Source organism: Phacochoerus africanus, chromosome 3 (assembly GCF_016906955.1).
Source record: "Phacochoerus africanus isolate WHEZ1 chromosome 3, ROS_Pafr_v1, whole genome shotgun sequence".
NCBI lineage: Eukaryota > Metazoa > Chordata > Mammalia > Artiodactyla > Suidae > Phacochoerus > Phacochoerus africanus.
Genome location: NC_062546.1, coordinates 23,998,473 through 24,015,799, shown reverse-complemented (window position 1 = coordinate 24,015,799; position 17,327 = coordinate 23,998,473). Strand labels below are relative to the sequence as shown.

General features: G+C 41.7%; 1 protein-coding gene and 1 non-coding gene across 7 annotated transcripts in view; one reads left to right on the top strand and one right to left on the bottom strand.

The window, feature by feature from the left end:
- PHF20 (PHD finger protein 20) overlaps positions 1-17,327 on the top strand; it is a 147,999-nt gene that overhangs the window by 112,783 nt on the left and 17,889 nt on the right. For 5 of the 6 annotated variants that reach the window (XM_047771197.1, XM_047771196.1, XM_047771194.1 and 2 more), the window contains 4 exons: positions 6,568-6,666; positions 7,093-7,257; positions 8,636-8,814; positions 16,048-16,147. In XM_047771197.1, the coding sequence (XP_047627153.1) occupies positions 6,568-6,666; positions 7,093-7,257; positions 8,636-8,814; positions 16,048-16,147 (543 nt within the window). The remainder of the gene's footprint in view (positions 1-6,567; positions 6,667-7,092; positions 7,258-8,635; positions 8,815-16,047; positions 16,148-17,327) is intronic. The other variant, XM_047771195.1, reaches the window with a different exon arrangement.
- On the bottom strand, positions 16,530-16,632 carry LOC125123774 (U6 spliceosomal RNA). Its single transcript, XR_007134154.1, has one exon. It is a non-coding gene; the product is annotated as a U6 spliceosomal RNA (small nuclear RNA).

The window sequence follows — 17,327 nt, the reverse complement described above, 5'->3', positions numbered from 1 at the left end:
TCTGCAGGTTTTCTCTCTTCAGAGAACACAGGTTTCTATAGAACAATTTTCTAGAATATCTCTTATTTTTATCCTCATGGTTTACTTCTCTAATTGAAGCCTCAGGAGGGGAATCTTTAAAGCTTAATGTGATCATATTTCTGATCAACTGCAACATTGTGATGCTTTTGGTTTTAAGTAACAGGAAACCCAATTTAATTTGATTCTGCAGTAGAGGCAATGTGTTAGCTCACTTAATGGGGAAGTCCAGGGAAGGTCAACTTATGTGATCTTGCTGCTTCTCTGAATTTCACTTCCTCTTCTGTAAAGTGGTAATCATGTTTAAGGTATTTTATATTTATATATTTTATGCAAAATTGAGTTTATCAGTTTGAAGTTGTTTGATATAAAAGTCTTATATAGGAGTCTCTGTTATGGTGCAGTGGAAACAAATCTGACTAGGAACCATGAGGTTGCAGGTTCAATCCCTGGCCTTGCTCAGTGGGCTAAGGATCCGGTGTTGCCATGAGCTGTGGTATAGGTTGAAGATGTGGCTTGGATCTCGAGTAGCTGTGGCTGTGGTGTAGGCTGGCAGCTGTAGCTCTGATTCGACCCCTAGCCTGGGAGCCTCCATATGCCACAGGTGCAGCCCTAAAAGGAAAAAAAAAAAAAGTCATATATATATACACATATATATGTATATATATAGCTTGAATTAATACATATCCTACCAAATTGAGAAAATTCATGATTTCAAAGCTGGTAGGCCAGTGAAAGTGTGTTCATTATGCCTTTATTTTCTGGGACTATTAGTCATGACCTATGTGAGTTTGAATAATGTGGCGTCCTCAAGAATCTCTTGTGTGGAATGAACTTCCTTCACCCTTCTTTTACTGCCTTTTGAGTTCCCTAAAGATGTGATGCTATTTTAATAAAATGTGAAATGCATAAAAAATCGTTGTTTATGGAGTTCCCGTCATGGCGCAGTGGTTAACGAATCCGACTAGGAACCATGAGGTTGCGGGTTCGGTCCCTGCCCTTGCTCAGTGGGTTAAGGATCCGGCGTTGCCGTGAGCTGTGGTGTAGGCTGCAGATGTGGCTCGGATCCTGTGTTGCTGTGGCTCTGGCGTAGGCCGGTGGCCACAGCTCTGATTCGACCCCTAGCCTGGGAACCTCCATATGCCGCGGGAGCGGCCCAAGAAATAGCCCCCCAAAAAAAAAAAAAATCATTGTTTAGAGAAGCCCAAAGGAACTCCCATACTTAGGTGATGACTGGGTATGCCCTGGCATTTGACAGTTTATACCCTACATCTTGACCTTTGCATCTCAAGGATCCAGAACCTAGGTGGTATCTCTTCCTCAACCAGTTCTGCTCATGACTGGGTTAATGCTGTTGGCATTTCATTGAGCTAATAGATAGTTACTTTACTTTAGTTTGGAGGTCATTAAAACCTGAATTTATAAATCAAAAACTGAATTGGGCAATGGATTCTGTATGTTTATGAGTGAAGGTACATTAAATCCTATCACTTCTTTGCTCAAATCCTTCCAATAGCCCCTTAGTCATTCATAGAAAAGGCCAATTTCCTTGTAAAGCATGATCGTCTAGCCTGCATCATCATCTATCCCTCAACCTAATTCTAATTTCAATTCCAATAGAGACATACAGACCTCCTTGCTATTTATTCATTTCACTAAATAATTGTTCATTGCTAATACATGGGAAAGCAATGGACTTCTGTATATTAATCTTGTATATTACAACCTTGCTATAGTCATAGTTCAGATTTTTATGTTTATTTCTTGTCAGTTCTTTGAGAATTTTGTTTTTTCTTTATGGCCATACCTTTGGCATATGGAAGTTCCTGGGCCAGGAGTCGAATCAGAACTGCAGGTGCAGGTCTGCACCACAAGGTTGCAGATGCAAGCCACATCTGCAAACTACACAGCAGCTTGCGGCAATGACGGATCTGAAACCCACTGAGAGAGACCAGGGCTCGAACCCGTGTCCTCAAGGACACTATGTAGGATTCTTAACCTGCTGAGCCACAATGGGAATTCCTCTTTGGGATTTTCTACAGGGGCAGTCATGTCTCTGCAGACAGTTTTATTTCTTTAGTTCCAATTTATATTTTATTTCCTTATCTTACTGTACTAGCTAGGATGACTAGTACAGTCTTGAATAAGACTGTTGAGAGGGTGCATCCTTGCCTTGTTCCTGCTCTTAAGACATCCAGTTCTTGCCATTAAATGTGAAGTTAGTTGTGGGTGTTTTATAGATGTCCTTTATCAAGTTAGGGAAGTTTCCCTCTGTTCCTAGTTTTCTGAGAATTTTTATCTTGAATGAGTGTTGGATTTTGTCAGGTGCTTTTTTTGCATCAGTTGATATATTACTTTTTTCAGCCTGTTGATATGGTAAATTACATTATTTGTTTACCAGATGTTGAACCAGTCTTACTTGTATACCTGTAATAAATCCTAGTTGGTCACTGTATATAATTCTTTTTATACATTGTTGGATTCAGTTTGCTAATATTTTTGCCTTTGTGTTCATGAGAGATAATGGTCTCCACTTTTCCTTTCTTGTTATGTCTTTGTCTGATTTTGGTATTACAGTAATGCTGGCCACATAGAATGAGTTAGGAAGTGTTCCCTGTGCCTGTTTCTTAAACTCTGAAGTCCTGGGTGTCCTGCCTGGAAGACTCTTCCAGATTCCTGCATGTTTTGTTCTCTCACTCCTTTCAGGTCTTTGCTCAGATGTCCTTTTCTCGATGAGGCATTCTCTGACTACAGACTATTAAAATTACAAATCTTCCTTCCCTCATCTTTACTGCCCCCCTTCCCTGCTTTATTTTTTTCATAGCGCTAACCACCTCCTAAAATACTATGTAATTTATTTGCTTTCTGCTGCCACCCACTAGAATGTGGCTCTGTGAGGGCAAGAATTTTTGTCTTTTTTTGTTCAGTGCCTTATCCCACCCTCCTCCTTAGACTGGTGCTTGGAACATGGTAGATGCTCAAATACTTGTTAGGTAAATGAATTGAAGCCATCACTGATAATATGGCTGTGGCCAAGAGAATATGCAGAAATGAGTTGTTCTGTTTCTCTTCCAGAGGAAGACTGTTCCTAGGATCAGAGGAAAAGTAAATATTCTTGATTGCTTTAATGAATTTAGGAGAAATTTAAACCATGTTTTGCTCATCAACTACATGACTGTGAATAAGTCAGCTTATTTCTATAGGCCCTGGTTTCTTAATCTTAAAATGAGTACTTTTAACTTTTTTTTATTTCTTTATTTTTTAAATTATTTAAAAATTTTTATTATTTTATGGCCGCATCTGTGGCATATGGAAGTTCCTGTGCCAGGGGTTGAATCTGAGCCGTATCTGCTAACTACGCTGCAGCTTTGGCAATGCCGCATCCTTTTTAACCCATTGCGCTGGGCCAAGGATCAAACTCACACCTCCGCAGCGACACAAGCTCCTGCAGTTGGATTCTTAGCTCACTGTGGCACAGCAGGAACTCCTAAAATAAGTACTTTTGTAAATTAGACTAAGGTCATTTTAGAGTTCTTGTTTGTTGAACTTTGTTTCCCAGTTGCAGAGTATTTTAATAGGAAGGGAGCTTAGAGATAGTCTTGTGTTGTTCTTTAGCTGTTTGATTAACTTCTGCCTGTAGAGTCCGGACTTACCAGCTGGTGAAAGCAGCCTGATGTCTTCTCTACCAGTTCCTGGATGCCTATATGGAGGAGGGGTCTGGGCAGTAGTGCTGATGTAGTGCTGGAGAGCCAGATAACCCTGTTTTTAAATATCTGTATTATGTCAGGCAGGTGCATTCACCTCACCGAGCCTCAGTTTCCTCCTCTGTAAAAGTAGAATGATACACACAGGTGGTTGTTAGGGTTAAATTAGATGTTTGCAGTATTTGCACATAAGTGCTCGGTTAAAATCTCAAATATCTGATTGCTGCTTACTCTACCCGACACATGCTTTGTCATCCCTCTTGATTCCACATCAGAATTACTTGGAGAGTGTTCAAATCCTGATGCTCTTGAAAACGTTATGCTAGGTGAAAGAAGCCAGACACAGCAGATTACGTTTTGTATGTATATGAAATGTCCAGAATGGATAAATCCATAGAGACAGATGTAGATTGGTGGTTGCCAAGGGTTGAGGGGTTGGGGAGAATCTGCTTTTAATGGTGAATGGTTTTACTTCAGAGTGATGGGAATGTTTTGGAACTAGAGTAGAACTGGTTGCACAACATCGTGAATGTTTTACATGCCACTGGCCATTCTTTCTTTTTCCCTCCCTCTCTCCCTCCCTCTCCTCCCTCTCTATCTCCCTGTGGCATTATTGAAGCTTAATTGTTATGCAGTGGGCTGTACATATTTAAATTGTAAAATTTGATGAGATAGGACATATGTACCCACCTATTACCACAGTAAAGAGGGTAAACATATCCATTGCCTTTTAAAATTTCCTTATGCCCCTTTTTAATTCCTCCTCTCCACCGCTCTCCGTCATCCCCAGGCAGTCGCTATTCTCCTTTCTATTATAGAGTTTACTTTTCATTTTCTATAATTTTATGTAAATGGAATCATATAGTATGCATTAGATTTTATAGGCTCCTTTTAATCAGCACTTATTTTGAGATTCACTTATTAATTGCATATATTAATAGTTTCTACTTTTATTGTTGAAAGTATTCCATTTTATGGATATACCACAGATTTGTCCATTCACCCAGTAATGGCTATTTGGGAGGTTTTCACCTTGGGATATTACAATTAAGGCTGCTGTGGGCTGGAATTCCCTTTGTGGTGCAGCAGAAACAAATCCGACTAGGAACCATGAGGTTGTGAGTTTGATCCCTAGCCTCGCTCAGTGGGTTAAGGATCCAGCGTTGCCATGAGCTGTGGCATAGGTTGAAGACGCAGCTTGGATCTGGCGTTGCAGTGGCTGTGGTGTAGGCTGGCAGCTGTAGCTCTGATTAGACCCCCTAGCCTGGGAACCTCCATGCTGTGGGTGCAGCCCTAAAAAGCAAAAAAAAAAGGCTGTTGTGGGCATTCATTCATGTGTGGACATAAATTATCTTTTGAGTAAATATCTGGGAGGGAAATGACTAGGTCACAGGATGTGTGTGTGCTTAAACATGTCTTAACATCTAAAAAGTAAGGCATGACCAATTGCTGAAATGCTACAGATATGTTTGATAAGAGAGAAGAAACAACTGGATTTTGTAATGATGAGGCTATTATTAGCTTGAGAACTATAGTCTCAGTAGAAAGATAGCTAGGAAGCTTTTTAGAAGGGAGTTGGGAAAACTGCACTGAAATTTGGACAGGGAGTATTGATAACTAAAGAAGTTTTGCTGTGAAGTTGGAGTTTTTGGAAGGTGTGAATTGCTCCTTTTTCTTTTTTCTTTTTTGGCCACCCCCCAGCATATGGGCCAGGGATCAGATCCTAGCTGCAGTGGTGACCTAAGCTGCATCTGTGGCAATGCCGGATCCTTAACCCACTGTGCTGGGCCCGGGGTCAAACCAGCATCTCAGCGTTCCCAAGATGCCACCAATCCCATTGCGCCACAGTGGGAACTCCTCTTCCTTTTTAAACGGGTAATTTTATATTATGTGACTTATATTTCATTTATTTAAAAAAGGAAAAAAAAACAAAACAAAACCCAAATCCTGATGCTTAAGTCACACCTCAAGCCAGTTAAATCAGAATTTTTGTGGGCGGGACCTGGGCATTCACTTTCTAAAAATCTCCCTTGGTGTAGTTTCTGCTGTGGCACAACAGGATTGGTGGCATCTCTGCAGTGCCAGGATGTAGGTTCTATCCCCGGCCCAGCACAGTTGTGGGTTAAAGAATTTGGTGTTGCCACAGCTGCAGCATAGGTTGCAGGTGTGGCTTGGATCTGATCCCTGGCCTGGGAACTCTGTATGCTGTGAAGTGGCCAATAAAGGGAAAAAAAAAAAAAATCTCCCTCAGTGATTACAGTATGCAGCCAGCGTTCAGGAGTAGGAATCCAAGTAGCGTTGGCAAAGTTTTTCTGAAAATGGCCGGACAATAAATCTCTTCAGCTTTAAGGGCCATAAGGTCTCTGTCTTCTTCTTCCTTTTTTTTTTTTTTGGATGCGCCCACAGCAAGTGGAAGTTCCCAGGCCAGGGACTGAACCTACACCGCAGCAGCAACCTGAGCCGCTGCAGTGACAACACCAGATCCATAACCCACTGTGCCGTAAGAGAACTCCTGGTCTCTATCTTTACTGCTCATCTCTGTCATTGAAGCATGGCAGTAGCCATGGTGAACACGTAACAAATGATCGTGGTGTGTTTCGCTAAAACTTTTTATAGGAGCAGGTGGTGGGCCAGAGTTTGCTAACCCCTGGTCTAAAGGCTCTGTGGTAGAGAAGGGGCAGCAGAGCTCTAAGGGGAATGGAAGGTGACCTCCCAGGCAGAACTCTGTTCTCCTGCTCATTTTAGTTCTTTATAGTGCATGGGCTTACTTACTTAAGAATTAAAGATCCTAGCGTTGAAAACAAAATGTTAGAATGCCAGTACTTATACTTGTATTTAATTTCAGCTGCAAAAGACAAGGAAAAGAATAAAGAGAAGAAATTCAAAGAGTTTGTGAGGGTGAAGCCAAAGAAGAAAAAGAAAAAGAAAAAGAAAACTAAGCCTGGTAAATTTTCCCCTGTGCTGTTTTCCTTGGGTTTCCTTACTATAAGTGGGGAGGGGGTGCCAAGAAAGGATTCACTTCTTGAAAAGCGTGTTTCTATCTCTGATAAAAATACAGATTTAAGAAAATCCGTATTCCAATCTTGGGAGCTAAAGGGATGCCACATTTTATTCTCCAAGTATCTTTTAGCTTAGACAAACAGTCCTGGCAGAAGAATGGGAGAAGGGGTGATGGTGAGGAGGAAGCTTTTGGCTTTGAGGTTCTTGGAGGTAACTAGAAATCTTAATCCCTAAGTCTGTTCTAGCTGAATTGCTTTTGAGCCTTTGAGCTGTATGAACGTCAGAGCTGTTGGTTGGATGGGGTTGATTTTTTTGGAATGCCCTGGTAATGTCTGGGGGTTCCAGTTTTCTTCTGATCTTATTTTCCCAGAATGCCCCTGCAGTGAGGAGATCAGTGACACCTCCCAGGAACCTTCTCCACCCAAGGCATTTGCTGTCACCAGGTGTGGGTCCTCCCATAAGCCTGGGGTCCACATGAGCCCGCAGCTCCATGGCTCAGAATCTGGAAACCACAAAGGGAAAGTGAAAGTGTCTGGTAAGGAGGTTCTGCTGGCTTGATCATTTGTACAGCACTATAGTATGAGAAGGCTGGATGTATGTTGATATTGTAATCTCCTCTCAGGCCTCTGCAAGTAATCTGTTAAATCTTTTAAGAAGTACATCAAATAAAATAGGCCATTAACTATACCTTCGTTGAACTTCCCTTCTCTGTAGCTTTGGTCTTAGTTGAATGTCTGAAGTACCCTCAAGCCAGTGGGTATATAACCAAATCCACTGTCCCCCATTCCCTTGCACACCTGCCCCTTCCATTCTTCCACTGCTTGTTGGTGGCCTCTGCATCTAACCTGGTGGCTTGGGGAAGTCTGAGTTTACCTTAAAGCTTCCCCTTCTTCAGCAACTTACAGGATGATTCTGAGTTTAAAAGTAGTGAATAGGAGTTCCCTTGTGGTGCAGCGGGTTAAGGATCAGGTGTTGTCCCTGCAGCTGCCCAGGTTGCTGCTGTGGTGCAGGTTCAGTCCTTGGCTTGGGAACTTCCACATGTCTTGTGCACATGACAAAAATAAATAAAATAAAAAATAACATGGTAAAAAAATAATGAAAATGGTTAATAAGTGTGTGGAAAGTACTTGGAATAGTATCTGATACAGAATAAGTGATGAGTAAAGGTTAGCTGTAATTATCACAAATCAAGCACTAGGATCTAGTGATTGTAGTTCTGATTATCCCTGGAATTTGCCCCTTCCTCATTCCCCACTGTTTATAGTATTTCAAAGGTGGTTGTGAGTTCCTGTTGTGGCTCGTCGGGTTAAGAACCCGACTAGTATCCAAGAAGATGCAGGTTTGATCCCTGGCCTTGCTCAGTGGGTTAAGGATCTGGTGTTGCCATGAGCCGTGGTGTAGGTTGCAGAGGCAGTTCAGATCCCATTGTTGTGGCTGTGGTGTAGGTCGGCAGCTGCAGTTCCTATTCAGCCCCTAGCCTGGGCTTTTCCATATGCCGTGGGTGCAGCTCTAAAAAGACAAAAGTAAATAAAAAGTAAAAATAATAATAAAAAAAAATAAAGGTGGCTGTAATGCAGGTCCTGGCTGGATTGGGCGAGGTGGAGGAACACGATCGTTAGGGATGATGATCTTGGTGGTTCGTGGTGTGGTGCAGTTTCTCTCCCCGTGAGCTCTATGACCTTGAGCAGCAACTTAGCTTGGCCTTCACCCTCAGGAAAATGAGGAAACGGAGTTCAGTTCACTGCCAGGCAGCATATATTGTTTGCGCGATTAGTAGATAACAGCCCAAGGAACAGACGGAGTTCACATTTCCCAGCTTTCTGAAAACTCATTACTGTTCTTGATAGTCGAGGGTTTGTAACATTTTTAAACTATTTTTAAAGTCATGGCTTTTGTTTTCCCTTTCCTCTCAGAAGAGGATAATCTGAGCGAGTCCTCTTCTGAGAGCTTTCTTTGGAGCGATGAGGAGTATGGCCAGGACATCGACGTGACCACCAACCCAGACGAGGAACTCGATGGGGATGACCGTTACGATTTTGAAGTGGTCCGCTGCGTCTGTGAGGTTCAGGAGGAAAATGACTTCATGATTCAGGTAGGTGGAGCTTCCAGGAGACACAGGTATAGAGAAGCACATCTGGTTCTTGGAGGGAGTTTTGAGGGACTGCGGCTTGAGGCCAGCAGAAATAATAGGTCACATCAGAAGCCCCAGGTAGGCAGTACCATCAGCAGTAGATTGAGCAGTAGATTTATTGGTTCAGCTTCCTCTGCATCTCATGCTGGTATAATGAATAGTCTGCTGGTGGACTAAGAGGGGACTTGAGGGATCACTGAGTCTAAACCTCTCATTCTCTGCTTGGGGCAGCTAGACCCACAAATGGGAAGGGCCTTGCCTGTGGTCACACAGTGAGGAGTTGAACAGTAGGGACCTGCATCTCTGGAGAGGCAGTTTAATCTTCCAGGGGACACATATCTTCTCTCTGAGTAAATTTTCTTCATGGCCCAAAGAAATGGAGGCTAGTTTCATAACTTGTCTGTTTCTTGTTCTTTATTTCCCTGGCAGCTGTATTTGTTATCTCCATCTCTGGGATGTGCTTTTGGGGGGGCCTCCCTGCCTGCTTGGGGAGACCATCCCTGGCCAGCGCCTGCTTGCTTCTGGCTCTTCTTGCCTTTAATCACAATTCTGGTGGAGGTGGCTGCTGCCTTGCTGACCCCAAGAGCCGTCATAAATACCCTGTGTGTCTTGGGGGCTGTCTGGCCTGTCCAGGGAACCTGAATTTTCTAAAGGAGTCTTGTTTATGTTGGTTAGAATTCTTAAGGAGTTTCTTTTATTTTGAATAGATTTCATGACAACCTTGGAATTCAAGGTACATGAATGTTCTCAAATAGCCCCTGATATTTATGACCTTTAGTTTGCTCTAGGTCAGTGGTTTTCAAGTTCAAAATGAATAATTGTCACTTCTAAGTTCAGAAATGTGAATGGCACACCTCTTCTTATGAGGTCCAGTCTGCAGTCAGGGTTTTGAGTGATGGTTGCCGCCTAGAGCAGTTCCGTGGCTCAGTTTTCCTCTTTTTTATGAGACAAGCCTAATGAACATGGCCATTGTATGGGTGATTTTTCCTAAACAACATGCTATATAGTCACTTTGATTAATCAGAAATGGGAGGAAAAGCTTTGTTCTGAGGACAACACAGTAAGTTAGCCTAGGAGTACAGAATTATGTGTATTGGTGGGCTCTGTTGTCTTGACATAGAACATGTGTGTGTGCATTTTTTGCTTTGTTTTGTCTTTTAAAAGAGTCCCATTTTATAAAACCCATTTGTAGAATCTATGAAGCTCTATGGAATATAATTCAAAAATTTATGTAAAATGAAATGTTTTTTCAGTAGATTTTTTTTTTTTTTTTTAGTTTGGCTTCTAAAATTATGTTGAAGGTCATTAGTTTTTATCCTGTCTCTCTGGGCTTGTGCCCAGTTTTGAGCCTTGCTTAGAAGCCTGATTTGGTCCTCATTTATCCATAGAGATCATTGGTGGGTGAGTAGCGAAGGCCCCTCCTGGCAAGGCTCTGGTCTAATCAATATAAGACACCAGTTCTGATCCACCGTGGTATTCTCTCATTGACTTTTCTGTAAGTGGAAAGGGCCATGGGCTGTTTGGGGAGTAGTGCTTGAAGTGCCACTTTGTGCTAAATGAAGAAACTAAGTTTGGAAGAATTGAAACTATTACGATGACAGAGTCATCTTCTGCCTCCCAGGCTCCGCATGGCCTCCCCCGAGCTCAGCTCAGCTCAGCACCGTGGCTTTCTATCTGGCACTGCAGTGGTGATGAGCTCACTTGAATGTGAAAACACCTTGGGTTTTGCTGTAGAAGACTTTTCTCTGCTGTCCAGCTGGCTTTGTATTATAGAGGAACAGTTTCTAACTTGCCCTGTCATTATGAGCAGTGTACCTTTTCCTCTCAGTAACTTTTAAAAAAAATTTATATTTTATTGTTGTAGTACTGAATTACAATGTTGTGTTAGTTTCAGGTGTGCACTAAAGTGATTCAGTTACACATATTCATATGTCCATTCTTTTTCAGTTTCATTTTTCCCATATAGGTTATTATAGAATATTATATAGAGTTCCCTGTGCTCTATAGTAGGTCCTTGTTGATTATCTATTTTTATATATAGTAGTTTCACTCCGTAACTTTAGCAAAACGCATAAATTTAGAGGGAGCTAACTGGAGCAAATACAGTTTAAATTTTTAAACTGTATTTGTCTAGTTTTAAATGCATATGTCATCTAGGAAAGTTTAAATAATTTCTTTTAAAAATTTTTTAACTTAGTTGATAATTTGCACAACCCTAGAATACATTTACAGTTTGTTCTCTGGAAGATGAATACATTACTTTTGAGAAATAGTTTTCTTTGGTCATTTTTATTATTTGGTGTCAATATTGCTCATGTATATTATTACTTGATTTTATTTACCAGTGCTAATTTAAATCACTGGAAGGTTAAAATCTTACTTAATAGTTACAGCAACTAAAATAAATACTCTTCACAATGAAAAAAAATCTTAATAATCATGAATGTTTCAGAAATCTGGGTACCACATAAAAAATGAACATCAGGAAACCTATTTAATATTTAAATTCTTTAAACTCTTTTAGCACAGGTTTTGATAAACTTACTCCTCTTTTTTTTGAGCTATCTTATTTTTTGCTTTTTAGGGCCACACCTGTGGCATATGGAAGTTAACATGTTTTAGAAAAAGATGGTTGTACAGCAGTGTGAATGTACTCAATGCCAGTTCACTTACTGCTACATTCATTTAAAAATGGTTAAGATGGTAAATTTTATGTTATGTACATTTTATCATAAAAAGAAAGGGAAAAAAAGAATGGTGAGAATATATTTGCTGGAGTAATAAAGAAGGAGATGATAAGGGCTGCTTCTAGGGAAGGCAAGCAAACAAAGCTTAAAATGGGCCTCTTGGCGTTTCTGCTGTGGTGCAGCAGGTTAAGGATCCTGCGATGCCTCAGCTGTGGCTGGGATTTTGATCCCTGGCCCAGGAACCTTTATATGCTGCAGGTACAGCCATGGGGGGGGGGGGGGGGAAAAGACTTTCAAAGCTGCTATACAATTTTTACAGGGATTTGGCACCTAATGTTACATATTTGTTGCTCTAGGGCAAAGGTTAACAAACTATGTTCCACAGGCCAAATTTAGCTTGAGTCTTATTTTTGTAGCATAACCATGGTCATTCATTTTCCTCCAGGGGCTCGGGGCAGAGTTGAGTAGTTGTGAGAGAGACTACATGGCCCAAACCCTAAAATATTTATTATCTGGGTCTTTAAGAAAAAGTTTGCCAGTGAGTTCCCATTGTGACTTAGTGGGTTAAGAACCCGACTAGTATCCATGAGGATGCAGGTTTGATCCTTGGCCTCAGTGGGTTAAGGAGCTGGCTTTGCCATGAGCTGCAGCTTAGTCGCATACGCAGCTTGGACCTGGCGTGACTATGGCTGTGGCATAGGCCAGCAGCTGCACCTCTGATTTGACCTCTAGCCTGGGAACTTACGCATGCCACAGGTATGGCCCTAAAAAAGAAAAAAAAATTTTTTCTGATTGTGATTTTCCATATTTTCCAAAAGTTACAAAGAAGAACAGAATTATCCAGATTATTTTTACCCAGGATAACCGTTGTTATTTTGGCATACACATACCCATACATATATAAATGAAAATTATGCTGTATAGACACTTTTTCATAAGAATAACATAAGAATAAAGTAGTAAATGTTTATTACACAAACTTCAGACAGTACATAAAGGTATAAAGAATTAATTGATATTTACATGTAATCCCCAAAACTAGAAATACTAATGTGTATGAATATTATTAGGCTGGTTTCATTTCACATTTCATTACTTTATTCCTCTAGTGGTTGGTTTGAACATCTTTTTATTTAACAATTCTTTTTTTTTCCCTTTTGACTTGTCTGTTCATGTCCTTTATTTTTCTATTGGATGGTTGGTCATTTTCCTACTTGTTTGTATAGACTTTTTGTAGGTATGTTTTTGTATCAGCTGTGAGAACAGTAAAAATATTTGTACCCACTTTGTCATCTGTCTTTTGACTTGTCTTATAGATACTTTGTTTTTATGAGGTCAAATATATTAAACTTTTCTTTAATGGCTCTTGAGAATTAAATAGCAGTTGCTTCCTCATTGGAAGCTCATAAAAGTTTATAGAAAAGTCAATAAAAGAATTTTCTCATGGTTTTTTTCTGGTACTTTTGAGGTTTCATTTATTTTTTAAAAAACATGTAAGGAGTTCCCATCATGACGCAGCAGAAACGAATCCAACTAGGAACCATGAGGTTGTGGGTTCAATCCCTGGCATTGCTGTGAGCTGTAGTGTAGGTCGAAGATGCAGCTCAGATCCCTCATTGCTCTAGCTGTGGTGTAGGCCAGCAGCTGTAGCTCCAATTAGACCCCTAGCCTGGGAACCTCCATATGTCTCAGGTGCAGCCCTAAAAAGAAAAAAAAAAAATGTAAATATTTGATTTGCCTGGAATTTATCCTGGTATGAGGTGAGGGCTCCTGCTATCCAGTTGTCCCAACACTGTGCCCCATTATTGAAAAGCCACCTTTATTCACGCTGTTTCTGTATGTAGTTTGGATTTCATTTGCATTCTCTCTTTCCGTTGATCCTTCTGTCCATATATTTGCTGTACAATCCTGTTTTAATATACCTTTATAATATTAAAAAATATCTGGTTGATCTAGTACCTCCTTTTATTTTTTATAAATTTCCTGGCTATTAATTTTAGAATCAGCTTCTTTATGGTTCGAAAGGTATTTATTATTTCATTGGCACTACATTATTTTTCTTTCTTTTTTTGTTTTTTTGTTTTAGGGCCTCATCCTCGACATATGTAAGTTCCCAGGCTAGGGGTCGAATTGGAGCTACAGCTGCTGGCCTGTGCCATAGCCACAGCAACTTGGAATCTGAACCATGTCTGCAACCTACACCACAGCTCATGGTAGTGCCCGATCCCCAGCCCACTGAGCAAGGCCAGGGATCGAACCTGCTCCCTCATGGATACTAGTCAGATTCGTTTCTGCTGTACCACAGTGGGAACTCCAAGCACTACATTATTTATTTATTTATTGCTTTTTAGGGCCGCACCCACGGCATATGGAGGTTCCCAGGCTAGGGGTCAAATCGGAGCTACAACTGCTGGCCTGTGCCACAGCCACAGCAGTGCCGGGTCCAAGCCACGTCTGCACAGCTTACACCACAGGTCACGGCAACACCAGATCCTTAACCCACTGAGCAAGGCCAGGAATCGAACCTGTAACTTCGTGGTTCCTAGTCAGATTCATTTCCGCTGAGCTAGGATGGGAACTCCACTACATTGTTTTTATATATTAATCCTAGGAGAAATGACATCCTTTGGAAAAGGACTCTTGCTATCCTGGAATAAAGTACAGTTTACCTTTGACTTAAGTCTCGTTGACCTTCAAATATTTAAAAATTTTCTTCATATAGATCTTGCATGTTTTGTTCTTCAATAGTATTAGATTTATTCTTAGATGTTTTATCCTTTCTGTTGTTATTCTTATTCATTGCTAAATTTAAACTTTTTAAAAATGAATAATGTGAAGTTCCATTGTAAAGCATTGGGTTAAGGATCTGGTGGTGTTGCCACAGATGTGGTACAGGCTAAAACTGAAGCATATGTTTGATCCCTGGCCTGGGAACTTTCACATGCCACAGGTACAGCTAAAAAATTTTTTTTTAAATAGAATAATGTATTTTAGCCATACCCACATGAGAAATGTTATTTAGAAATTTTCACTTTAGCTGTATTTATTTCAGTTTCGATGTATCCTAGTTTTTAAGATACTTGAGTCATTGATGAGAGAGATTTTTATTCATTCTGTTTTCTGCTAATAACTGCCTTTGTTGTCTTCACACCCTTTTCTTTCCCTCTGAGCCTTAGTTTCCTCATTGGAAAATGAAGAATGTGGATCATATCTGTAGTTTCTCGTCCATCTAGATCTGCCCCTATTGACTGCGATATAATTAGCCCATAAAAGCCCTCCTGATGCTGGGTTCTGTGACTCCTAGTGTCTAAGAACTGTGAGCTTTGGACTTTTTCCCTTGTGGCCAGGCTGGTGGCCCACTCCCAGGACAGAAGCTCACCCACTGTCATCGTCCACAGCTATCCGTTGAGTTGGGTAGTCATAAGGTTTAGGGCCCTGGTTTGGAATTGTTTAAAGTATCCTACTATCTCTTTCGGCATCTCCCTTTTCCTCTCCATTTCCTGCTCTGGACCCCTAGCCCCTCAGGCTTACTATCCTCAGGCCAGCCCCACGTCTCCCAGTGCTGCCCTCATTGTCTGCTCCTTTCTTTCCTTCTCTGCCTTCTGCTCCTTCTCCCTTTCCTCCTTCCCCATGGAAGGCAGTGGCACCTAGGGGTTAAAAGAACTAGCTGTGCAGTTAGCCAGGCTTGTGTTCTGAGCCACCGTTACCTCTCCTCAGCTGTGTGACCTTTGGGAAGGTTTAGAGAGAACAAATGCAAAGTGCTGGCATATGGTTCCTCCAGGAGGCATCAAGGTGAATTCACCTGCCCAGTAGCAGTAGTAGTAGACTCTTAATACAGAAAAGCTGGTTGCTGGGCTCTGCAGTATGAGCTTTTACATGTGACCCATTGATTCCTCACCTAACTGCCCCATGTGGTCGATAGGAATAGTATCTCATTTTGTAGATGGGGGAACTGGAGCCCAGGGTGGAGAAGTGACCTTTGCATGGTCACACAGCTAATGAATGTCTGAGCCAGGATTCAAGCTCAGATTTTTGTCTTTCTAAGTTAGCCTTCCTCTAAGGACTTGGACATTTTTCCTCTGTCTTCATAAAGTGATCATAAAAGTGAAAGCCTCTAGAAATGGGAGGGAAGATAGTTGTTTTTCTGAGATCAGTGCTGTTTAATAGATCCCAATGTTCTTCATCTGTGCTGTCCAGTACAGTGGCCACTGGCGTCATGTGACTGTCGAGTACTTGAGATATGGCTAATGGGGCTAAGGAACTGAATTTTTAACTTTGTTAATTTAAATGTTAGAAGCACAGGTGGCTGGTGGCTGCCCTATTGGCCAGCACGGTTCTAGACAAGGGGTTCTAGACAAGTGGTTGCAGCTCTGCTCCCAAGTCTGCCAGTAGGGAGTGTTCTCCTTCTCTCCTTCCTCCCACCACCCCTCCCTCCACAGGTGGGTCTTATCTTTGGATGGAGGATTCCTTCTGAGTTTAATTTTTATTGCTTCTTTAATTCTGACAGTGTGAAGAGTGCCAGTGCTGGCAGCATGGGGTCTGCATGGGATTACTGGAAGAAAATGTGCCTGAGAAATACACCTGTTATGTTTGCCAAGACCCTCCAGGTAGAGATTTCTGGAGTCAGGGATGTTAACAGTATGTAGTCTTTTCCTTGGCACAGCTGGCGGTGAAGCAGCCTGAGTGTTTGTGGTCTTGAGACTCATTTCTTCAGCATCGGCTAGACTCTGACTCCTCTTCGCCTTTGTTGCTAGCTCACCCGGTGGCCAGCTGTCCTGAACTTGGTACTAAGAGGTCATACATGAAGAGGTTCACCTAGTGGAAGGCCTGGCCTTGTGCTGGAATTTTTGTGTGTGGTAAAAATCATATAACATGAGATCTGCCCTCTTAAATGTTGAAATGTACAATACAGCATTGCTTATAAACTGTAAGCATAGTGTTGTACAGTAGATCTCTAGAACTTTTTCATCTGTATGACTAAAATTCTCTATAAACTATATTGTACAGATTTGCATATCATTCTAGTGTAGGGTCCATGATAATCTTCTCTCTACCATTCCGGTTTTAGAATAGGTGCTGCCAGAGCGAGCACCTTTTCCTTAAGAGTTCATGAGGATATAGGCTTTGTCCTTGGCTTTTCAGGGCCATTGGAAGGTTAGAAACCGACCTCTGCTCCCTCTGGTGGCATCTGCCTTCCACTGCATTGTTGCCACCTAGAAGGGAGATAGGCCCTTGGGAGGGGAAAGGCGTGTTTGCCAAGAGCCTATCTGCCACCGAGGGCAGTGAATTAATTCCTTAGGATCAGTTAGTTTTATTGTTCTATGACCACAGGGCTGGCCTGTGGCTCTTGGGTGCTCTTTTCCAGAAATCTCAGGGGTGGATTATAAATCTGTGGTTCTTGTCTTGCTGTCAGTGGGATGGTGACATTGTCTCCATTCATCACCTGTAAGGTCTCTCTCCTTGGGTCCAGGCTCATGATCCCCTTAGAGCTAGACAACGCTTGAGAGCCTCTGCTTCTGCTATTCCTTTTAGTCCACTGAGGTGGGCCTGGTAGGAGCGCCTATTGCTGTCTTTGCTTAGGAGGAAGAAATCGATGCCCAGTATGGATGACTTTCCTAATCTCATAAGGCAAGTTGGAATTAGAGCTGACTTGTGGGGAGTTCCCATCGTGGCTTAGTGGAAATGAACCTGACTGGCATCCATGAAGACACCAGGTTCCATCCCTAGCCTTGCTTAGTGGGTTAAGGATCCACCATTGCCGTGAGCTGTGGTGTAGGTCGCAGACGT